Source organism: Cyprinodon variegatus, unplaced genomic scaffold (genome assembly GCF_000732505.1).
Source record: "Cyprinodon variegatus isolate N-32 unplaced genomic scaffold, C_variegatus-1.0 Scaffold1186, whole genome shotgun sequence".
In the NCBI taxonomy this organism is placed as follows: Eukaryota; Metazoa; Chordata; class Actinopteri; order Cyprinodontiformes; family Cyprinodontidae; genus Cyprinodon; species Cyprinodon variegatus.
The window spans coordinates 110,379-135,131 of NW_015151639.1; the positions used below are offsets into that span (position 1 = coordinate 110,379).

At 36.0% G+C, this 24,753-nt stretch overlaps 2 protein-coding genes across 7 annotated transcripts in view; both read left to right on the forward strand.

The window, feature by feature from the left end:
- Nucleotides 1–7,136, forward strand: part of st18 (suppression of tumorigenicity 18, zinc finger) — a 36,316-nt gene extending 29,180 nt beyond the window's left edge. For 2 of the 3 annotated variants that reach the window (XM_015401131.1, XM_015401130.1), the window contains exons 13-22: nt 342–454; nt 1,060–1,122; nt 1,385–1,453; nt 1,724–1,786; nt 2,389–2,469; nt 3,823–4,044; nt 5,565–5,653; nt 5,741–5,844; nt 5,947–6,093; nt 6,215–7,136. In XM_015401131.1, coding sequence (XP_015256617.1) covers nt 342–454; nt 1,060–1,122; nt 1,385–1,453; nt 1,724–1,786; nt 2,389–2,469; nt 3,823–4,044; nt 5,565–5,653; nt 5,741–5,844; nt 5,947–6,093; nt 6,215–6,355 — 1,092 coding nt within the window. In that variant the 3' untranslated portion in view covers nt 6,356–7,136. The remainder of the gene's footprint in view (nt 1–341; nt 455–1,059; nt 1,123–1,384; nt 1,454–1,723; nt 1,787–2,388; nt 2,470–3,822; nt 4,045–5,564; nt 5,654–5,740; nt 5,845–5,946; nt 6,094–6,214) is intronic. The other variant, XM_015401133.1, reaches the window with a different exon arrangement.
- Nucleotides 7,137–10,244: 3,108 nt separating this feature from the next.
- The window catches only part of pcmtd1 (protein-L-isoaspartate (D-aspartate) O-methyltransferase domain containing 1), a 31,739-nt gene continuing 17,230 nt past the window's right edge, over nt 10,245–24,753 (forward strand). Inside the window, exon 1 of one of the 4 annotated variants that reach the window (XM_015401129.1) lies at nt 10,245–10,363. The gene's annotated coding sequence lies outside the window, so the exon portion shown is untranslated. Of the gene's footprint in view, nt 10,364–16,925; nt 17,134–24,753 lie in introns of those variants that run through there. The other 3 variants (XM_015401126.1, XM_015401127.1, XM_015401128.1) reach the window with 3 other exon arrangements.

Consider the following 24,753-nt stretch of genomic DNA (forward strand, 5'->3'; position numbering starts at 1 on the left):
TATATATATACAGAGGAAATCTGGGCTCCTAATTGTTGTGCAGGAATCAACCGTAATATGTCTTTTGTTTCGAAGACAGGACTTTTTGTAGACATAAGTTTTAAGTACATTTTAAATACATTCTACTCGTACCTGATGGCTTTGCATCATGAACACTTTGTGGATTACTTTAAATGGATGTATGGTTTACATCCTGAGTGTCCTCAGGCCTAATCTCTTTTTGCTGCCCTCTGACCTTTAGCCAATGTTTTAAGAGTATTACAAAGGGATATTCTTAATTATTCACTTTTAGGTCAGTGAGGAGGGAGATTTTAACCATGTTGTTTTTTTGTTTTTCCCAGCTGGAGGATTATGATCAGGTGTCCTTGGAAGACCAGCACTATCCAGGGGACGGCAGTATGTTAAGTCCCAAAGCCAAGCTGTTGCTTCGGGATTCAAAGAAGGAGCTTTTGAGGTAGGGTATGCAGGGTTAAATAATGAAACATCTTGCACCATCTTTATTCAGTCAGATACGTTTAAGCTGATCCTCCCTTTTAGTCGGCAGATGGTCGGTATTAATGATAAAAAAAAAAGTGTAACTCCGAACCGTAGAGCAGATTGATTTAAGTGGGTCAAATGAAACTCCCTGTGTCACATTTGACTGTAACTGATATGTCTGCAGGTTCATGTGGAGAAGAAATGTCTGTTTGAAAGTGAGTTTTTTTTACCTGTATGTCCCGTAAAAGCTTTGCACAACTCTTGACTCTTGTAGTTAGAGTGCATGCTCTACTCTACTGGGTCTTTCCACCACAGAAGTAGGACCCTCTAGTTTTTACACAGCAAAACTTCCCCTGAGATTTTCCAAAATGATGCTGAGAGATGTCATCTGACTGAAACCTAAGCATTGTAATCACAAACAGCTACTAAACTTCTTGCTGTACTAACTCTTTTTTTCTCCTCCATAATGTATACAAAAACAAAAAGGCTCTCAAAGTGTCAAAGAAAAGATCCAGTGGCAGCTTGGCAGTCTGTGGGAAGTGGAGTAATCTGTGTATTAAATGCTTTGTGTTCTCCGTGCAGCTGTCCGACCCCAGGCTGTGACGGCAGCGGCCATGTGACGGGGAATTATGCATCGCATCGGAGGTACCGCAATTAATTACAGTCTCATTAGCAGCAGCTCAAAGTTACGCAGACTATGAAAATGGTGCTTATTGTTTCAAGGTGTCACAAACTGTAGCTTGTACACTACATGATATGAAATGACAGCTTCATGAAACAGCTCTCTTTTCCTGAGGAGGAAGTTGTGTTTTCAAATAATGTTTTGTTATTTACGTATTTGGATAATTTAATGCCACAGTGATCAAAGCATGAATTAAAGTGACTCTTAGCTCTTTATCCTCTCCAGTGTGTCTGGGTGTCCCCTGGCTGACAAAACTCTCAAATCGCTGATGGCAGCCAACTCTCAGGAACTAAAGTATGTGTTTTGAAAACAGTTATTTTTCATTTGCTAAAGGAATTTCTTTCACATTAAACTAGGCAGCTTTTTCTTGCTTTCACTCTTTGCTCCTCTTATCCACCCCCCCGTGCATTTCGTTTATCCCTTTCATTCCCATTACACACGATGCAAGATTTCCATGTCCTCAATATGAACTCGTTTAGCTATTTGTGCTGCTTTCCTGCATATTAGCACGGATCCACTTTATGCTGTAAAAAGCACCTGGTGTCTGTGTCTCTCAACCTGCAGGTGCCCAACACCTGGCTGTGATGGATCTGGACATGTGACTGGGAACTATGCTTCGCACAGAAGGTAGAATGAAAGAGAAACGGGAAAAAAAGCAGATATCATCACCACTGAGCATGAAATATATTTGTCACATGTATGGCTTTCAAACAGATGGTGGAAGTCTCACTTTATGCAGCAGACATGCTGCACTTTTTGAATTCTTGTTTTTAAAGATGAACTTGGTTCCTGTCTGTCTGTCTGTCTGTCTGTCTGTCTGTCTGTCTGTCTGTCTGTCTGTCTATCTATCTATCTATCTATCTATCTATCTAAGAAATGGTGCAGTACTTTTACCATTGTTATTGCAATACTAAATATATATTAATATATATTAATTTTCAGCTTTCAAAAACAGAATTTATTCTATTGATACATTTGTAAAGAAAGAGAAAAACATGTTACATGAAAAACATGTTTTTTTAAAGGTTGTTTTTTCATTAAAAACTAAACACCCTCAGACATTACATTGGTAGTGTACTCGCTGTCTTATGTGTGGCCTATGGGGTACCCCTTATGTAAAAAGAAAGAAACTCTAAAACAATTTGTCTTTCGATTCATGCATTTAGTCTCTTTTCAGGCTTTAACAGAACTTCTCAGTAGGTTCATTTTATTTCTCCAACTGTTTTCAGCTTGTCAGGGTGTCCACGTGCCAGAAAGGGAGGTTTGAAGCTCACACCAAACAAGGATGACAAAGACGAGCAGGAGCTTAAGTAAGACGTTTTTTTCTAAATTCCTCATCCTGCCATCATGTCAGTGTAAAAATGAATCAAGGCAACAGAGCAAGAGCAGTGTCACACTTTTTTTGTGTTCTATACCTGCAGGCTGTAGAGCTAAACAAAGAAAATAATACATTTGTTGTCCCCAAAAATTTGTAAATTATTATTTTTCAAAGGAATTAGCAGCTGGTTTTTGTAAGACTTTCATTTTTTCCAGGGTTTTTTTTTTTCTGAATGGGATAGCTGGCTTTTCACTTTTCTCTCAGTGCTTTCTTTATAATTATATTACATTAAGAAAATGTTGATCTAATGATGGCACAGCACTCATTTTCTCTAATCGCTCTTGTCAGTAAAAGTGTTGTTAGGGGGAAAAAAAACAACGGTAATGTAATTGATTTGGAGTTTAAATCCAAAGTCAGATACACAAGCCCTTATTTACTTATACATCTGGACACTGTTTTTTTTTTTCTTTTTAATTACTAATGCAAGGCCAAGAGCTTAGGAATTATATCGTAGTAGATCTCATACACACTATGGGAGAATAGGAGAGAAAGGGGGAGGGTAACAAATGTCCCTAGATTATTGTAAATAGTGAGCCATATGGCATGCCTCCATTGTCTGGGTGCCTTGCATCAAGCTACCTACCTGTGGTAGATGTAAGTAATGGGGACTGATTTTGTTTTGTCCTATAAGTGCAGTATTGCTGCTGTGTAGTGAAAAAATGCTGAAACAGGCTTTTTGCAGGCAGCACTCCAAAGCGTGCGTGCCATTTGGATCATCTCAGGCGACCTTTCACCTTTATCAATAAGGGAATGGGTTAGCCACCTCCAAATTACATTCTTTCGCATGAGGGGGGGGGACATGACAATTATCTGTAATTCATGTCACTCCATTACTGACCTGCAGAAAACAGGCCTGGAAATGCAACTGACAAACTCTTAATGACATTCAGCATGAGTTGTGCTGCTTTTTTTAATTTTTTTTTTTTTCCACACACAAATATTACTCTACACAAAATGCAAGCACTAAACTAAGCAGAGCGCTTATTCCAACCTAAGTTTTAGTGGATTAATAACTTACAGCTAATGTGATGATTTGAATCCATCTCCAGTTTTTCAACTTCATTTTTAATCAGCATTTGGCTGGATTAATCAGGGTAATGGTTAACAAATCTTCCGGTCTAGTTATTAAAATAGATTTTTTTTTTAAATACTCTTTGTTGCTGTTGTTTAACAAGAGGTCGTGTGCTTTTATTGTCTACAGCACAACAGTGTTGCTAAATGCAAGTTTTTTAGAGTTTTCAGTAGTGACTGTAGCTCTTGGGTCTACTTGTCTCTTGACCTGTAGGTGTCCTGTGATTGGATGTGACGGGCAGGGCCATATATCGGGGAAATACACATCCCACCGCAGCGCAGGCAGTTGTCCGCTAGCTGCTAAAAGACAGAAGGAGTCGTCCATCAACGGCCTGCCCTTTGCCTGGAAGGCCAACAAGCAAGAATTGCCCCATTGTCCCCTGCCTGGCTGCAATGGCCTCGGACATGCCAATAATGTATTTGCCACTCACCGAAGGTAATCTCCCTTATTTACTGTTTCCTCTCTCAGCAAAAATGCTGTTTTGATATGATTCATCTTAACTATATAGTTGTGCTTGAAAGTTTGCATACCCTCCCATTAAAGAAAAGGACAAATGCACGCTAGTAATTCACAATAAAATGGAAAAAGGTAATAATAAATCAAAATTAACTAAATAATATTTTGATTTTTTTTATTTAAATAATTCTAAAAAGCAAACCATCCCAGACAAATTAAAGTACCTTGCTTGTGAAAAACAACTTTAAAAAATATATATATATTCAAAATCAGTACCATGATTTCCATTTAAAAAAAAATCAAAATCATTGTTATTTATCATTACCTTTGTTAATTTATTTCTTTCTGTCTTTAATGGAACAGTATGTAAACTTTCAAGCACAACCATAATAACACCTCTACTAGAGGAGCACCGATCCAAACTCTCTGGCCAGTCGCTGAATTTGCTAAAAAAAAAAAAAAAAATCAGCAATTGCCCAATATTTGGAAAGCTTGGATTTCTATCTATGATCTGCAATACAGCATTACCATATGACAATTAAACCTTAATATTAGAAACATATGCGTCATCATACCTAAATTGGCTGAATTACCATTATGAAAACACTAGTGTCCACCTTAAGGGGCCATTTATGCTCCTTTCACACATTTGAATAGGCCAGACTGTTTCTAAAGTTGCTAAGCCTCACTACCCTCATGCTTTCAATGTGTTTTAAATTACCTTGGCTGTTAGGCAGTGTTGCCACTTGAGCCTCTAAGTTAGCTTCTTAATCCAGAGGACAGTTTTAGACAATAAAAAAATGCTTGACATGACTCCAAAATTTGGCTTTGTGATTGCTGAGCATACAGTACAAGGGTTTACTGAAATTTTTACAAAAATCTACCATTTCCTCCTAGTCCAGCATGCAAAATGACACAGAGAGTGAAAGTTTAAAAAAGTAAACAATTACAACTGTGTTGTAGTTGATTAAGCCGTCCTTTTATCTGCTGAAAGTGCCACTCTCTCACCCTACCGCAGGTTGAAAAAAAATGCAGTTTCCTTTTAAAAAGCGGAATATATCAAATTGCATCATTGTTGCAGCAGCAATGTTTACGATATTGTAATAACAAAGGACTGCTTGGCGGCAATATGGCTTTCTTGATGCATATAATTTTATTGGTTAAGATGTTAAAGCACAGGACAAAACTATGGGGATACTGCAAAGCTGAAAAGTAAGAAAACTTAGAATCCAGAGGAGTTGGGTTAACTGTAATTAATGCAGCCATATTTCTTACATATGTGAGGTTCTGTTGAGTTTATTTTAAACAACCTAGTGGTACTGAAAATTAAACCTTAAAGCGATGTGGTACTGCTTCCACATGATGAGTTTGATGATTACATTTCTGAAAGGATGGTCTTCAGTTAAAGAAACAATTTGCTGTTGCACCTCTACCCTGTACTATGCCTTGTAAATTTGGTGATATTCTACACACTGTAATGATCTTTCATGCTTAACTAGCTTATCAGGATGCCCGCTGAATGCACAGAGCATCAAGAAAAAGCATTCAGAGGAGGAGATGATGACTATCAAACTGAAAACCAGCAGTGGTGAGTTCAAGAAAATATGGATTTCAGAAAAGAAAAATAGCAACCTAGCTGTGACCAGATTAAAATAGTCCATCCTCTCTGATGCAGGTGTTGAAAACAAAGAAGAAATTCACCATCTGGACCACGAAATCAAAGAACTGAACAGTTCCAATATGAAAATAGAGGAAGACATGATGCAACTCCAAACACAGGTAACTATTTACTCCTACAAGTCTGCGTTCCAACGCAACAGTTTTGGGGGGACTGGTGCACATTTAATTTGTTGAACCTTTCTTCGATTTTGAACCTGAAAGCAGATCTCATCGATGGAATGTAACCTAAAGACAATTGAAGAGGAAAACAAGATGATGGAACAGCACAATAACAGCCTTCTGAAGGAGCTGGCTCGCCTCAGCCAAGCTCTCATTAACAGCCTGACAGACATTCAGCTTCCTCAAATGGTACAGTAAGCCTTGACCACAGACTGCATCTGTCCAACTTGTCAGTGAAAAGTAGTCTCCTTCAAACTGGCACTGTCTGCTCTGCTGTTTTCACTAATGGTCACACATGTTTTTGTTGCAGGGACCCATCAGCGAGCATAATTTTGAAGCCTATGTGAACACATTAACTGATATGTACAACAACTCGGAGCATGAATACTCCCCGGAGTGCAAGGCCCTCTTGGATAATATCAAACAGGCTATTAAAGGCATCCATGTTTAAGCTGCAGAGCTACCAAGAGGTTCCTTTGACTTAGGATAATGGCACTAGATAGCTCTATTTCACTGAAGAGGGCTGGCTCGGCTGCATGTATAAGACAAGGCTTTTGGAAATGTGTTCGGCATTTCTCCGGTAAACACGCTGCACTGAGAAAATTACCAGCCAGATTTGTAATGCTTTTACTGTTTCTGCATTTATCCTGCTGAGGTTTTTTTGTTTGTTTGTTTGTTTTTTTACTATTATTATTTTATTTTTACCTTTTCTTGCACTTAATTATTTGGATGGTTTGCTTGATTTAAATCTGTATATGTTCCTGTCATTCTTCAATAATTGGTATTTATTATTATATTTGTTAGTGTATTTATTTCCTCCGATTTTATTTATTTCTTGAACTGTAAATGCTTAATATTTGAGAAATCTGTTGGTTTTTCTGCACATTGTAAATTACACAAAAGCACATTCCAGTTTTTAATGGCATATTTTCGCCATCTAGTGTTGAAAAAGCTAGTCTATTATTGCTCTTCTTTTAGTTTATGAGTTTAATCCATTCAAAGAAAAAAAAAAAGACTACCAAAACTAAGTATCAATGGTTTTAGGCATTGCTTTCACTTTTGTTAATGGGAACTGAATGTATTAGACAAAGTGAGATAAAAAAAAAAAAATGATGATAAAATAAATTGCAAGAGTACTGTATCTTTTTATACTCGAGATGATGGAGTGAGAATGAAACATCTTTTTGGGAAGTGAATGTGAGTTTGTGCCCTAAAAAGAGTGCACCTAAAAAGAAAAAAAATAAGAAAATCAGAAATTCCCTTTGTCACCACATCTCTTTTTTTTTTAAACAGAATTATAAATATTGAACTGCCTTCTGTGCACACATGTTGGTGTGTGCATATAGTATGTGCCTAAATGTATATGAATTCATGAAAATATACAAGTACTATGTTTTGTGGTAGGACAGTATTATGTGGATGGTGTCTAATTTATTCAACAGTACAATTATTTTCATAGGAGGAAAAGTTCCTGATGACTGTTTGAATACCGATGTTTCAGTAGCTGTAATCTCTGATTCAGGTTCTAAAAAAATGACAAAGACTGATATTAGATTGTTTTTATCCCATGGATGGGGGACACAGGAAATCTGCTTCTGTTTTAGTCTTTAATCCTTATAGTTCTCAGCATTTCAACAACTATTGAGGTTTAAATATCTTTTTTTATATATATATCTGAATGACAGAGAAAACAGAGACACTACATGGCAGTTTCAGTCACTCATCACAGATAAAAAGCATTGAAAGTTGAATCACTTGTTCCTTTGAATCATTTGCACTTTTTACAAATATCTGTTGTGTTTCCGTTAATTTGACAAAAGGTCATCGCAGTTACTTTATACTGCCATACATTCAGTCTCCCAGTTTTAGAATTAAATCCAAACTATATTCGTTTGAGCAATATGTCGTATTTTTAAGTCCAATGTAGCCTTTAAGGGTTTTAGAATCAAACACTGTAACAGCAAAACAGCCAAACAGAAGACAATTTAGACCCTATTCTGTCCAAACACCCACAAATGTTAATCTTTTTAAAACCCAATTACATTATTTAGACTTAATCCCTTATAAGTTATTTTTAATTCCTAAACCACATGTTGTTTGCTCAGGAAGTTTTGTGAATAATATTTATTTTTTTTCTCTTCTCCCTGTTAGTATTTGATGTTTTGTAATGTGAAAATGCTCTTTTTTGTGGAACGATATTGGTATGAAATTGTACTGTATCAATTTGGTTTGTTTTGTTTTACATTAAAATGTTTTTTTTTTTTTTTCGGTTGAGGTAGTTTGTAAAATGGAAACTTCCTATTACTTTTACTATTTCATAATAAACAGATATGCGCTGTGTTGTACAGTTTCTGTATGGTAGAAATAAACTTTTCAAACGGTTGTGTGGTTTGGTTTTGGATGTGGATATTTTCATAGGGCAACACTGGCACCTAGTGGTCAATCAGAAGTATTGTATTCAGAACAAGTTAACTCACTGAGCAGGTCTTGTGGTAGCATTTAAAATGACTGATCAAGACGCTGTTTGGGCTTGAACAGAAAAAAGAAAAGAAAAAAGACTAACGTAACTGAAATTTTATAGCTTTTTCCTTTTAGATTAAAACGTTTTTCACAACATACCAGCTAATTTGTAGTAGTATGAACAATCATTTTAATAGAGATGACTGATTTAAATATTTTTGTGAGTTCTGTTATCATTTTTTCTTACCTCTTTGCTGTTCTCTTTGCTTTATATATATATATAAAAAATATAACAATAAAGTTAAAAAATCTTGACCACAAAACCACAACTTATGTCTTGGATGTTCCTTGGCAGTAATAGACGTTTTGATTTAAAGGGAAAATTAATTATATTCAGAGCTTATTTCACAGTTCTATTCCTAAATAAAATCCAAAATACATCGGACAATATGCGACTTATTGATGCACTTACATTTCAAAGAAGTAAAAGTCTTGCCTTTAGAAGGTTATTTTGTTATAATAATAAACCTTAGTTTAACTCTGGGGATTTTATGTAATACACCCACACAAATTTCCTGTATTTGTTAAGTGAAGATATAATTATGCAAGATTATTAAAGATTTTCCCAAATAAAAATCTGAAACATGTTCTATGCAAATGTTTTCCTACACTTGGATGAACAACCTTTTGTGAAACCATCATTTACTGGAAAACAGCTCCTAAAGAAAAGAAGTTCCATGGCATAACAGTGCTATGTTTCAATATAGAGGATAGTTTTCCTCAATAGACAGACATTTTGAAGGAATTGTTAGAACAGAAGAATAGAATAGAACATTTTATGGAACCAACTACCAGTTTTAGTCCATGAGACATAGAAAATACATTCTCCCACAATGGGGAAATTCTTTATTGATATATTCAAATTGTTCAATACTGAGCTCATCTGACAAGAGAACCTGCTGGTCCATATTTATATGGCCCTCCTACATGGCCTTTGGCATGCTAGAAATTAGGCTTCTAATACCTTTCTTTTAAGCATGACTTTCCCATTGTCTCTTTTTAAAAATCCCAGATTTTTACTGTGCATAACTAACATATTCCAACACCTGTCAACAGATACTCCCACCTGAGCTTTGTATCTCTGCAACTCCTCTTGGTTGTGTCTCTTGGTTATATCTGTGTCTGTGATTCAAGCTCTCCATGTTGGCCAGGCACTTTATTTAAGTATTTAGGTCTGTAAAATCTTCAAAGCTTGAGATATTCTAACCATGCCCCTTGTCCACAACTTCAGTATATAGAGTTTAATAAATATGCACAAAAAATAATGTCCTGTTATATCAATAAAAAATCTCCGCAAAAATTAATATGATTTTGTAAAAGTAATCTGACATAAATTAAAAAAAGAAACACTAAATATGACATTTACCTATAGGTAGGTAATTAAATTGAAAAGGAAATAATAGAAAAAAAATGCATCAGCTTAAAAGTGACTTTTTCTAGTAATCTTAGCAAAAGTTTCTCTTTTAGTTTTTTGAGCAGAAAAAAAAGTTTGCTCATGGGAAGAGCTAACTAAAATAAAAGTTTAGTTATCTTATGGGGTCCTTAGCTATTGTTAGAACGCCAGATTATATTAAGCCCTGACTGGGTAAGCAGCATTCTGCTTCAAAATCAGGTTAAATCTATAAGAAGGCAAAATAAGCAAAGCCTTGTTCTTAAATTTACTTCATATGACGAGGCATAGGTGAACAAAAATCAAGGCACATGTGTGTTTGATGATAAAAAAGAAGAATTAAAGATGAGAGCTGCACTACACAAAGCCACATCCTGGCACGTTATACAAATCTGTCTTCCTGTACTACCACTAGTTCCTGTTCTTCCTGGGCTGGTGTTAGAGTGCTTCAAGCAGCTTGATGGTTCGCTATTTAGTCTAGTCTGAGCAAGAAAGGCAAAAGCACATAAGGGTACCCAATGGAATCGATGTATTGTACTGTAACGTCATGTAAGTATAGCTTTTGTGATTTTGTAAATACGCGATATATTGCATTCTCCTAAGGTAAGAGAAAAGTAACTCTTCGAGGACTCACACGTGGACTGGCCACAGATTGAAGTGTTTTCGTGATGAGCTTCAGAAAACTAAATGTAGTGAAACCACTCCCACATCAATACTTGGGGGGGGGAACAACTTTAACAAACAATTTCAGACCGCAATAAATAAAAGGCTTAAAACAGATAATGAAATCAGACCTAAAGGTGGCCCTGTTAATTATTACATCCATTCACCATTTTTTTCTTTTTTACCATCCTGACTAGACATTCAAAAATATGATTCTGCATATTAGGTAATATATTGTGTTTGTGATTTAAAGTAACTCTAACCTCTCCTCTCCATCCATCATTAAAAATCTCATGAGACTCTAATTATAACGCTTAAAAAAACCCAAGCGTTTCTTGTTTAGAGGTGTTGATTTATTTATTATTTTAATTCAGAGTCTCTGTGAGAGGCCCTAGGTGACATCACTAATGATACTGGATGAGCAGCCATTCATTTATGAGAGACACTCAAATGTGCATCAGGGTGTATTTTGAATTAATAGTTTTGGATCACGCAAGTGGATCTCAACACCTCAGTTGCTCAATTAAACCACCCGGGGGGGGGGGGGGGAGGAAGTAAATAAACTCTTAGGGGAAGAAAACTCACTTGTTTGTGGAAAAAAAGGAAAATTATTTCTGAAAGAGAAGTAGCGAAAAATGTAGTTTGAATGTAGAATTTTCTCCCCACACCAAACAAATGTTTGCAAATGACTAATAATGTCAAAAGATGGTGTTCTCCCTCACACACAAGAAACTCCAGAAGAAAAACACAGCAGAGCTAAGCGGAGCAATTCAGGGCCAAAGCACTATAATAACACAGCTTCCTCCACATTAAACCAGGTGATCACCCATTCCCACTCTTCCATAGCTAAATCTAGGCCTTGCATTATGGGAATCTGTGAGGCCAGAGGGTGCATAACACTTTCTACAACCTTTTTTATTTTTACACCCTCTTGTCGAAAGGCTGAATATTCTCATATGCTATAGAACAGCATTTCCTTCCTTTATTTTCTCTGCTAAACAGGTTGTATTAAATGTTAATATGACAGAAACAGTGATTGTTACGGAAGACTTGATTAAATGCATATGTAAAGCACATGATAAAATAGTTTTTTTTTTTTTATCACAATTAAAATTTTGCATCATATCCTTCCCTTTTATGCTCTAAGTAGTTGCACAATCCAATACAACTGCAATCCATGGCACAAATACATAATAAAAGTGAAGCTTGTTGTTTTGTGACTAATTGCATTGGTCTGAACACCTATGTGAGACATGAGGTATGAGGTGAGTTGGAAAAAAAATTACATCCTTACTTTCTCCAAAGTTGCTTGTTGGGCAATCCAGGAAAAAAACCTGTTTAGGACTGCAAACATTTGGGGTGAAGGATTACCTTCCAGGAGAAAAACTACCGACATGTATTCAGCCGCAGATATCCCACCAAAATAATCAGCGCAGCCTTTATAAGTCACTTTATAAGTAAGTAAAATGCTGTTGTATTTGTTCTGTGAAGGTCTCAGGTCGGGGGTAAAGCTGTGTGGAGTTCAAAGCAGGGTTCGGTAATTAAACAGGATCCCAAGTTTTTAATATTTCACAGAGAACTGTGTTGCAAACTTGCAAACCTACACGAACAAACATTCAATTAAATTCAAAATTACTTTATTGATCTGAAGAGGAATTAAATGTTCTAACTCATAGTAGTTTTCTTCAACTAGTTGTTGTAGATGTTAACAGCTGTAGGCAGGAGGGATCTTCTGCAGCGAATCCGGAAAAAACGTTGGACTGAAGACACTCTGTTGGTGAATAGCAATCTTCTGAAGATGACGCTCACTGTTGTCCATAATTTTCTTCACTTTATGAAAAATAGTTCTTTGAGAAATCATCTAGAGGTTCCAGAGGAGTTTTTAGAACAGAGCTGGCCTTCTTAATTAGTTTTTTGAGCTTTTTGTAGTCATTTGCTCTGATGCTGTTACCACAGCAGATGATGGCAGAGGTGATGACACTCTCCACAACAGACTTAGACAAGATCTGCAGCATCTTGCTGCAAACAATGAGGGACCTAAGCTTTCTTAGGAAGTACAGTTTGCTCTGTCCTTTCTTGTAGATGACTTCACATCTGCGTCTCCAGTGGAGTTTGTTTTATTTGTATATGTATTTTTACTCCTCAACCAGCTCTAGATCTACTCTCAGGTCAGTAGGATTGTTTCTGTTTCTTCACTACATATCAGGGGCGTCAGATCCAGGATTTTGCCCTACAAACAAAGGGTTAATGGTTTAAGCCCTGGCGCTGCCTGTCTATGAAAGCCTCACTTCTGTCAGTGAGCCCCAGGGCAGCGCTGGCTACGATGTATGGGGCTATGCACGTGAATGGGTAAATTACTGAATGTAGTGTAAAGCACTTTGGTCAAGTATTCTGAGCACTTCACCAGTTCCCTAAACTCAGCCTCTTTGTCTATCTTTGATCCACCCAATGACTGCAGAATCATTCCAGATGGCAGGACTCTATCTGGTACTGGAAATCAGAATTGAAAAGAGTGAAACGGAATGGTGAGAGTACTGTCCCGTGTGGTGCTCCTGTACGGCTGTCTAATTCATTAGACAGCTGAATCTTCAGTCTCAAAAACTGTGGTCTGTTTGTCAGATAGTCTTTGATCCAGGCAATTCTTGAGGACTCCACCTTTTGTCTTTTGAAGTTTCTCACAAAATAAGTCAGGCTAAAATGTGTTAGATGGACTGTGGAAATCAAAGAACATGATCCTCATTATAATGTCTACCTTGTCTAATTGACAGTGGGTTTGTCGAAGCGTGTATAGCATCTTCAACTTTACAGTAACACCATGGTAATAAACAGACAGCTGGGGGTCCTGATAGCTGTTTGTTTGTTTGCTGAGGTGAATCAACAGTAATCTTTCTAGGACCTTCATGATGTGGGAAGTCTGCAAAACAGGTATATAGTGACTAAGGACGTTTTGCTGAATTTTCTTTGGTACTGGAACGAAGCAGGAGGTTTTCCACATCACTAGAACTGTCTACTAGGACAGGTTATGGTTTAAGAGATGCTGTAGAATCCCACAGAACTGCTTTGCATAGGCCTTCAGGACTGTAGGACTGACGCCATTTGGACCTGGTGACTTATTGCAATTCAGTCTCTGTAGTTGGTTGATTAGACATCTGAGGTGTGATCAAGAAGCTTTCGGTCGAAAGAGGACAGGATGTCTATGTGTGGACAAAGGAGAAGGATGCTGAGATTGTTTCTGATTCAACATTTTGAAGAAAGAGTTAAGTTCTTTGTCTCCATCCAGACTTCCGTCTTTTACTTTTCTCAGATCCTTCTTCTATTTCATTCTTGTGATCTTTTTCATCCCTGTTGTAGGCCTTCACCTAAACAAACATTTGGCAAAATTATTATCTTTATCTAAGCCTTCAACTTGTATGTCAGATCCTGTTCCAACAAAGTTATTTAAGGAAGTATTCCCTCCTATTTTAACTTCATTTTGGATATGATTAATCTACAGGGATATGTTAAAGAATATGTTTGAGGGATACGCCAGGACTTTATGGTAACTGTAAACCTTTACTTAACACTACTTACTACTTTCTTGACACAGATGCATTGGTCAATTATAAACCTATTTCTAATCTTCCCTTACCTAAAATATATAATATCATTGAAACAGCTATGTTGGTCACTAATAATACTATCATGGCCTCAGATAATTCAGTTGTATATGTACTTGGAATGTTAGACCTCAGTGCTGCATTTTATACACTCAATCATGATATCCTTTTGGGTAGACTTGACTTTGTAGGAATTCAGGGAACAGCACTAGGCGGGTTTAAATCTTACTTATCTGACAGAATCCTTCCTCAAGGTCCAGGGTTACCTGTGGAGTACCACAGGGATCCGTGCTAGGGCCAATTCTCTTCACTATATATATACTATGGGATAATACTCAGCTAAACTCAGTCTATAAATTTGGATAAAACTAACCCATTCCATACACTACAGGCATGTCTTGAAGACATAAAAACCTAGATGACTCTTATTTTCTTTGGACCTGATGAGTCTCTGAAAAAGTAGCTGATTAGTCAGTCAGTTTATTTGGATTGGATTAAATTGATCTCAAATAATAAAGTAAAAAAAAAAACTTGGTGTTATTTTTTATCAGGACTTGTCGTTTAAATCCCATATCAATGGGGTTTCTAGAATATCATCCTTTCATCTCTGAAATATTGCAAAAAATTAGAAATATCTTGTCAAGGGGTGATGCTGGGAAACTACTCCAGGCCTTTATTACTTCAAGGTTGGACTGTTGTAATTCTTTTCTATCAGGAAGTCCACAAACTGAAGCTAAGGTACAGCTCAGCTGTACCTTCAGCTGATCCAAAATGCTGCAGCCAGAATTCTGAGGAAAATTAACAAGAGATCATATCTCTCCTATCCTAGCTTCTCCTTATTAGCTTCTTGTTTAATACAGAATATAATTTAAAACCCTCCTTCTCACATATAAACAAATAAATTACAAAGCCCCATCTTATATCAGAGATATGATTGTTCCTTATGGTCCTAAAAGAGCACTTCGCTCTCAATCTGCAGGTTTACTAGTGCTTCCTAGAATTTCTTACAGTAGAATGGGAGGCAGATCTTTTAGTTATCAGGCTCCTCTCCTGTGGAACCAACTACCAGTTTTAGTCCATGAGGCAGAAACCTGGTCTACTTTTAATGCTAGGCTCAGACATTCCTTTTTGATAAAGCTTATAGTTAAAAACTGAGTGATGTTTGCTTAGTCGCTGGGTGACTAGAGAGGTAGGTGGAAGTAGAGCGTTAACAGCCCGATTCAGCGGGGGAGAATTTCAGTCTAGACAAATGTTTCTCTTTGGGTTTACCTTTCTTATACTACATACCTCAAAATAGTATGTTTGGGCTGCTAGGAGACATACGGAGAACTTTTCCTCATTCTGCTTCATTTTCTTTATTCTCCCATTATACAGTATTTGTCAAGTTCCACTCATAACTTTATTTTCTTTCAGCTTTTTCCTCATCATAGTAGCTTCATCTGGTCGGTTCCAGTTGGGCTGTTACTCCATTTTGGATTGAAATATCAGCTGTGCTGCTGCAATCAACATCTCTGTTAACAAATGTTGGAGATTGGCCTGTTTCTTTTACTGTGACTAGAGCGGCTTGGAGCTCATCTGCCTGGCAGTGTCTTTCCTTGACATGGTCACCTGAGGAGCTAGTTAACAGTTACCTTTTGTATCTCTACTTCTTTTACTATTTCTGCTTCTATCTTATTGAACCTCAGTCGGCCGATCGCCACACACACTGCTGGAGGTTTCATCCTGCTAAAAGGGAGTTTTCCTCTTCACTGTCCCCACATGCATATACTTGGAGTGAGGGATTGCTGTAGAGTCACAACAAAATGCAAGCAAAAGTCGAACAAAAATCGTTGCTGCAAGCTCCTTCAGAAAGAGCATGACTTGCAAGTCAATGACTGGATGCAATCAACCAATCACACAGTATTGTCTGTTCTTCTTGGATTTATTGGCGGTTGGCAACAAACATTTAGTAGCATTACCGCCACTTACTGGTATGGAGTGTGTTTCGTGACGGACTGTCTTCTGATAAACATATATATATATATATATAATTTCTAAGGAAAGAAAAAAAGGAAAAAAAACTACATACTTGTCTATATCATAAACATATTCACCCTCTCAAATTCTATGAAATAATTTAGTTTTCTTTAAAAAAAAAAAGAATAATTATTTGTATATGTATACTCCCCAAATTCTTCCCCAAAATATCTAATAAATGAATCTTTTCCTTAATACATTCAAAAGTCTCTCCTCATATATCTTCTCTGGCTTTCATATTTATGACATTCCAGTATAACATGTTCTATTGTTTCATATTTTCCACAGTAATCACATTTGCCAGTAGTATGCTTTTGAATTTTGAAAAGTTTATAATAAAGTCCTGTATGCCCAAATCCTAACCTTGTTATCACTCTCTCCTCCTTCCTATTTCATCTTCTTTTTTCTTTTTCCTACTATCTTCTGAATTTTATAAAAAAAAACACCTTCCTTTTTTTTCTTCATCCCACCCTTTTTTCCATCAATTTTTCTTTAATAATAATCTTTCCCTCTTATCTAAGAGGGAATTCTTATCTTAGAATCTTATCTAACTTGTTTTAACTGTAAAACTAATAGGATTTTGAACTGCTCTCTTTGCCATTTTATCTGTCCTCTCATTTCCTTCTACTACAATATAGTATTGTCTGTTAAGTGCCTTCAAATGACTTGTGTTGTTAATTGGCACTAAATAAATAAACTAATTTGGATAGATAGATAGATAGATAGATAGATAGATAGATAGATAGATAGATAGATAGATAGATAGATAGAAAACAGATGAGCAACAGTTCAGTTTTTCCTGTTTCGACGGTTTAAAACCACGTGACCCGTGTTTACATTTTCTCAGCTGTTTCTTTCTTCCTCCTCACCAACGCGTCTCGTCGCTACCACGCTTATATCCGACCAAACCATCAAAGTTAGCTCAGACACGCAGAGCTTGATCAATAGAAGCTGTTTTCTACTGAAAGTGTTTGTTTTTCCCACTGACCGTCGCATTGCACGGTGCGTTCACTTGCAAGGAGTAAGTAAATGCGACACGGCATTGTGAGTATTTTTCTGTGTTTACCGTTTGGTTTAAGTTCCGTATGTTTGCGAGTTTTCTGCTTTAATGTGTGTAAGTGTCTGCTGTGACACGGACTTCCACAGCAGAGGAGCAGCGTTGTGTTTGTGTTCGGCTGCTGTGTGTTAGAGCACAGAAAGAGCGGAGCTTACCTAACCTGCTTTGTCTCTGTTTTGATGATGGCGTACTCGGGCCCACCAAAACCTAACCTTAGCCAGCTCCACGCAAACAGCTGTTCCCACGCACTTTTAGGAAGAAAAAAAAACACAGAGGCTAACCTCTGAAATAAAGCTCTCCTTCTCCGTGGAAGTCAGCTTTTATTTCTTAATGCGCACTCAGGTTTTAGCGACACTTTTTTTTTTAACTGTCATAAATGTTAATATAATCCGGAAGAGGCTGCGGGAAATTATTTTCTCATTTTCCGTTGGGTTTATTTACACCGTTAGTATTAAAATCACACGAGGGCTGCTATTTTCCGCTTTAACAAACCGGTTTGGCGATTTGCATACGGCTAAAGATTGGGGTTAATCGCACTGCAGAAAGCTGGTCAGCAACTGCGTTTTAGCTCAAGTGGAAACAAAAAGCTGCGTGAATGTTCAACTACAGTACAGCCCCTCTTTGTGTTTAACAGCAGGTGTATTTATGGTTTGGCACCCGTGAGTTCACCATAGTTAGATATTAGAAAGAACAAAGAAGGTTCATGGCTTTTTAAGGGCTGGATTCATGTAAACGGTGTTGTTGTTTTGCTCCACTGTCACATGCAGCGTGTTCGGGCCGCTGATTGGCTGAAGGACCAGTGTCTATGTGGCAACGGGATCACGTGATCAGGGGCTGCTCTGATTGGCTGCTTCAGGTGTCAGTTAATGACTGTTCAGGAACATCTGTGGACAAGAGGAAAGTGCTTCCTTTTAATAGGATGTCCTAAACTAATATAATAATGATGATAACAACAAAGACAGTAATAATAAAATAATTTATTAAATTTAAGTTTGGGCTTAAATGTGTTTACTTTATAGAAACAGCATAGAAACCTTCATTTTCATTGGATAAACTAACCTGAAAACAGTTTTTTAATGTTGCAAAATTTTCATCTCAGCATTATAACTGACTTTTAGGTATTTTTTAACCTAATTATAATTTTTTATTTTTTATAGTAGTTACATTGCCTGTTCTATGTAGAGATGCTCTGATCTGATACTTGGATCGGCTCAGATACTGACTAAACGGGATTCTTGCCTATTTTTTATCTTTATTGATATCATACAGTTACAGTGACTTTGTATTATGTTACTTGTTACTTTAATTTCATCACACAAAGCACATAAAGCAGCTAGAGAGGATTTGTATCTATGTTCATTTATTACCTTTAGCAATGTTGATGTCACAAACAGGAGATAAAATTCATAGATGTATCAGATAATGTCCGATATGCTTAGCCCATGTATCAGTGTCCATTGGAAACAAATAGATCAGTGCATCTCTAGTATTGGAGATTAGGGGTGTACAATTTGGCCAAATATCTAAATTGCAATTTTGATTTTATTTCCATTTTCCTACCCTGAGCCTGTAGATGTTTCACCCAAGGCTTTTGGTTTTTGAGAGCTTGCTTGCCCAGAGTCCATTGTTACATGACCTTACTGTAACCATTGTGTGAAAAAGTGTTTAGTTTACGTGTATTCCTTGATCTGCAAGTTAGCTGCTAATCTCTCTACCTTTCTGTGTGGTGAGAAACAACCACCCAATGGGCTGGAGGGAGACATTTAGTGTCCTGCTCTTGTTAAATATACTGTGATTAAAAAGTAGTGCCTCTGTGATTTGAAAATTGCTTTTTGTTAAATTTTGATTATATTTCAAATGCAATTAATTGCCCAGCCCAATTAGGGATGCAAGTTATTGATTACTGTCTTACTAACAATGAAATTAGAAGTGCCCCATTTAAAAAAAACATTAAAAAAAAAAACAGTTTTCTTGTATCAAGAGGATATTTCCATGAACATGAGGGGCTCCTTTTTAATATTATTATTATTATTTTTTTTTAGAAAAGAAAAGAGAAAAAAAAAAAGTCTAGTACATGATTATATTTTAACTCTTTATCATTCCAACTGTTTAATACAGACAAAACACGTTTTCTTTCACATTATTGAACTAGAAATATAACAAAATAGGAACCTATTGGGTTACTGAATAAAAACACCCTTTTGACCTTTAATGATAGAATATGACATGCTATTGCCACTTTTTTCAATGAGGTCGACGATAACTGTGATTATAGCTCTGTGTTTTAGTGTAACCCAACATTCAGTGCTGGGAGAGGCTTTCATGCTGTTAGCAGGGCCTTTAAACCGGTAGTTTGGTTGCTCTAAGGGAACTGTTAAAGCATGGCTCCATGAAGTGCATCACAGGCTGAGCCTTCTCCATCTACAGTGCTCATTGCTAGCATGTATTTTTCTGTCATGTTAGAAATGTTTTGTGTAATGCTGAGCTGCGTCGTCGTGCATCAAGGATAAATAGTTGCTATTTAGGTGATAACTTATATAATATATATATATATATATATATATATATAAGCATAACCACAGTAAGTATGTTCTGAATCCTTGTCGCTATTAAAGTGTATAATAGAAGAATCTGGATCAATGCATGTCGCAGGCATTACTTCTCTTGCCAGCAAGGCTCTTCTTAATAATCAACTGTGTTGCCCTCTTTTGGAAAACGCAACTATTGAGAAAAAAAAAAAAAGAGGACATGATCAATTATTTTTTATGTAAAAAATCTTTACATTAAATGGTGCATATCATATATCATATACATTTAAATAAACTTTCAGGCAGTGCAGTTTGTTTATGTAAATTGATAAATCATAAAAAAAATATAATAAAATATTAGCACCTACAACAGACAGACAGGAACTGTTTCTCGCCGACACATTTTAAACATCAATAAGCTTATAGACACATTCCTTTAGATGATAACTAATCTACCATTATAGCAAAAATAAATTTGAATGCACATATGAAATCGTATTGACAGCTTTAAGGTGGAAAATAAGAGTTGTTATTGACACAAGCTGCAGTTTTTATCCACTGCAGAGCACTTTAACGATTTAGTCTGAAGATGGTGCTAAAGCAAAGATCATTATGGTAAACATTTTATAGCTTGTCATATGCAGCTCTGGAAATGAAGACTCATACCGAGCATGTTACTTAAGATCCTTTGCTGTTTGCAATCAACAGTGTCCACCTTATTAAAAGACTGATTTGTCGTCATTGATGTGTGACATGGATCCTAAGCAATTTGCAAGCTGTGTAAAAATTGAGCTGTAGTTGTAGATTTGTTCATGCATATTGCTGTTGCCATATAGATTTTTCCTCCTCGCACTCACTGAGCGAAGGTTTGAAAGCCACCCTGCATGACGCTCGTTCTGGTTTGAACCATAAATTTGCTCCCTGCAGAATACCGACAGGGAGATTATGCATGAAATGTTTGTCCTCTGTTTGACACTGCAGTGTGTGTCCAAGTGGGATCACAGCCGGAGAGCGTTCACATTTCCCAGACATGTTAATTTTCAGAAATGAATAAGTGGTGGGGTAAAGGTTAAGGCCTAAAACTGCTAATCCTGATCTGGTTACAGTACTGCACTGATCCATTGGAGATTTATTTTGTGGACTGGGATTCATTTTGTTTATTTAACAGGGATGTGATTGTCTTGGTTTGATTTACAGCCTGTTGCTATAAAATAAAACGTCTTAGTTATGGGAAAATCTGATGTAGTGGTTAAAAAAACAAAGCAAAAGCAGAGCGATTAACTCTTCTCCTATGAATTTAAACTTATAATAAGGCTAAGATTGGATTTGATATCAATAATATTTAAACAACTGTGTTTTTAAAAATACAGAACAGCATGTAGGACAAGTGTTTAAGTGTTTTCAAGCAAAAAACCTTTTTTATATGTGAGTTTAAAGTTGTTTTGCACCTTAATTCACAATCCATTTGAAACCGTTTTTTCCTAAACTTCTAGGAGAGTTTGAACCATTAGATACTGATGTGGAAACTAGCCTACGACTCCTTACAAAATATTTATGAGCCTGATTCTTAGCGGTTGTTCAGCCTGTAATTTTATTTTTAACAAAAACAAAACAAAAAAGTCATATTATCTAGCTGTGAGAGAACTGCTTTCAATAAAACAAAACATCTTGATCACCCTTTTGACATTGGAAGAAAAAAAAATCTTGAAATCAATCAAAGCTTAGGAAATAAAATATATGATTTATTAGTCTTTTTTTTTAACACAAGTGTAAAACAAAAAGAAATATTGTTTAGAACAGCTCCTTGGACAATTTCAGTTCCTTTTCATTTCAAGTGCAGCCTTGAAAAGTAGTAAACAATGTATAAAAACAGTAATATAAACATATGACTGTGAATTTACAGCTCTAACATTTCAGTTTTTTGTTTTTTATATATATAATGATAAAATATAATAAAATACAATACAATAACCCATTTTACAAAACATTCAGCAGTCTAATGGCAGTGGGGAAGAAACTGTTATGGAATCTGCTGGACCTGCATCCAATGCTTCCAAGCATCTTTCCAGAGGCTATAGACATATATTAGCCCAGTAACAACCAACAGACAGTGAACTGCAACCATCTCTTAAGTTCAAACACCTCTACAGAATTAGGCTTGAGCAGGTATTTGTTTTAGAAATGCAAATTAGTGATGAGTCCATAATTTACTGCCCCTTCAACAATGATTTCACCCATTGTTCCTTTATCAAAAATAAGTGTACTTACATTTCAATAAAAAGCTGTTTTACTGAGCTAGAATGTTTAGTTTGTAAATAAAATAGTTCCTTATGTGCCCAAGTTGTTTGATGCTAACGAAATTAACCTGACCCAACGTTTGGTATAGGTAAGGTTCCCATATATTTTGTATTGCACTGTGAAATCTTATATTTTTGCAGTAGTATAAACTGGTTTCAAAGCCAAATGTTAACAGTATAATTCTTGATGTATAAGGTAAAAAGTTTTCTCTCGTTAACATAAATTATATATATATTTTTGGTTTAAATTTAAAGGTATAGTGGAGTAATGCACCATTTGAAATAGTATAGTTCCTTGAACTAATTTTATTTTTATTTTTTACAATTTTCTAAATAAAACCATAAAAATCCATGTATTTAAATTATTAGTAATATAAATTATCATATGATGCTTTACATCATTGTGAAGCAGAAGGGAAACGCTAATATTTGGTCTCACAAATTCTACCACATGATTTGATAAGTTTACTTTTGGACTGAAAGATGTCAGGATGCCCTGCAATGCCATTATTATGGTTAAATAATGCAGTTATGAATTTTTGTTTCATTTTTTACTCGATGTATTACAACATCCGATTGCCATGCACTTTGGCATTGTCAGTTTAACTATAGCTCTTGCGAATTAAAATGGTGAAGTCCTCTTGAAATCTTAAATAATTGTTGATGGCAGGTGTGTCTATTAGTTCCCATTGATTTTGCTTGTAAAGCGGGGAGAATGGAGCAAAGCTTACCCCATCGTGACGTCACTGGCGGAAGATGTCAGGGGTGAGGTGTTACTATATTTGGGCAAAAATGGCCGTTCCCGGACTTAGTGATTCCGTCGAAAAGGATTGTTTTAATTTTTTTTACTGATTAACGCTAAATTAATTAAGTCACTGCGGATGTATTAGTTTAAGGTATAGATAATGATCCATTGATCATTATCTATACCTAAAATGTTACATTTGTGCATTTAAGTGTAGAAATCACACTTAAATGTGTGATTTGTACTTGTTTTATTGCAAAGTTGTATCTTTAATTCATAACTTAGATTCACACAGGATTAATTGTGATTAATTGATTATCGAAATAATCTTCAACTAATTAGGTGATTTATCGTTAACAGGCGTATAGAGATACTTAAACATGCCTTTAGCTGACAGATCAACCAACTTAAAGCAGTAACTATACCAAAATTGTAAAAACTATATATATATATATATATATATATATATATATATGTGTGTATGTATGTATGTATGTATGTATGTATGTATGTATGTATGTATGTATGTATGTATGTATGTATGTATGTATGTGTGTATGTGTGTATGTGNTGTATGTATGTATGTATGTATGTATGTATGTATGTATGTATGTATGTATGTATGTGTGTATGTGTGTATGTGTGTATGTATGTATGTATGTATGTATGTATGTGTGTGTATGTATGTAAGCATTTTGCATTAATATAAAAAAAAGTTTTTGGATGTCAATATGCTCTTTCTAGAACTCCTCAAGTAGAAAAGTTTTAGTTTCATCTGGTTTAATTTTGTAAAAAATCTTCTTTAAGGGAACCTCGAGAGATTAATCGATTTGCAAAATAATCGTTAGCTGCAGCACTAATCACATATATGTATGAGTTGACACAAATCTTTAATTCATTCAGCTTTATTTACTTACAAGTTCAAACACCTACGCATCGGATTTTTATTGGCGGTTATCTTGCCTCCCATTTCTAATCTAAGAGGATATTCACTGCTTTGGTTTCTGTTTTATAACCTGACCTTTGACTTCTTTAGAGAATTATCTCTGACCCATCTGCTGTTTTACTTGATCTTTATGACCCCATTTGTTCATAAATGTTCTCTAACACTCTTCCTTTAAACTCACTTGGTCGCAAGTGATTTTAGGTGTAATGGATCAAGTATGCATGCGAACTTTTCCTTTTTTCCTTCATTTCACAATTGTAGGCCATTTTAAAGTCTAATAAAAACTGATTTTCTACCAAAGTGGCCACAGAATGTAAATATGGATAAATCTATCTTGAGACAAAAATAAAAATAAAAAACTAAACAAATCTTTGTGTTTTTGGAGAAAGCTGACCCTGGTTTAGTGAGTTTACTCTAAGAATGAGCAATGAGAGGGGTTCATTTCTGCCATATAGTTCATATTAAAAACCTGCTCTGATCTTCAAATCCAGATGCATGAGTTTGACTGTAATCTAAGGCATGCCTCATAAATATGGCCTCCTCCATTTTACTTTGCACTTTATTTGTCTGCAGTGTGTTCCAGTGCGTCCCGCCCAGACAGGCCTGTGGTATTTGGTTACCACAGGCAAGCTGTTGACAGAAGATCTGTTACATGTTGTTTTTTTTATTCTGCTTGATTTCAGGTCGTGTAAACATGACCTCAGATGGCTCTCCCACTGTCTCCGTACGGAGCTATGATATCAGCGTTTTAACTAGTAGATTTGTTTTGTTACAGCCGTGCTGCAATGCTGTTCCCTAGCTCCATAATCTGTATTAAAAGTGCCAGTAATGAACCCCTCTTCAACAAACGTGGATTATCATAGGTAAGACTGCAAAAGCACGGGAAAGCATTTTTGCTTGAATTCCTCACATGACCCAATTCCCTGTATTTGCTTCCAATGCATACAGAGGAAAAATGGGATGAAAAATACTCTCCTTTATTTTCAACGATGGGGGAGAGAATCAATGGTTCTTTTTTGCCAGCGTGAAAGAGCCAAAGGAAAATTACTGGGCATCGCTCTACAAAGTCACCTCTGATTTTAATCTTTATT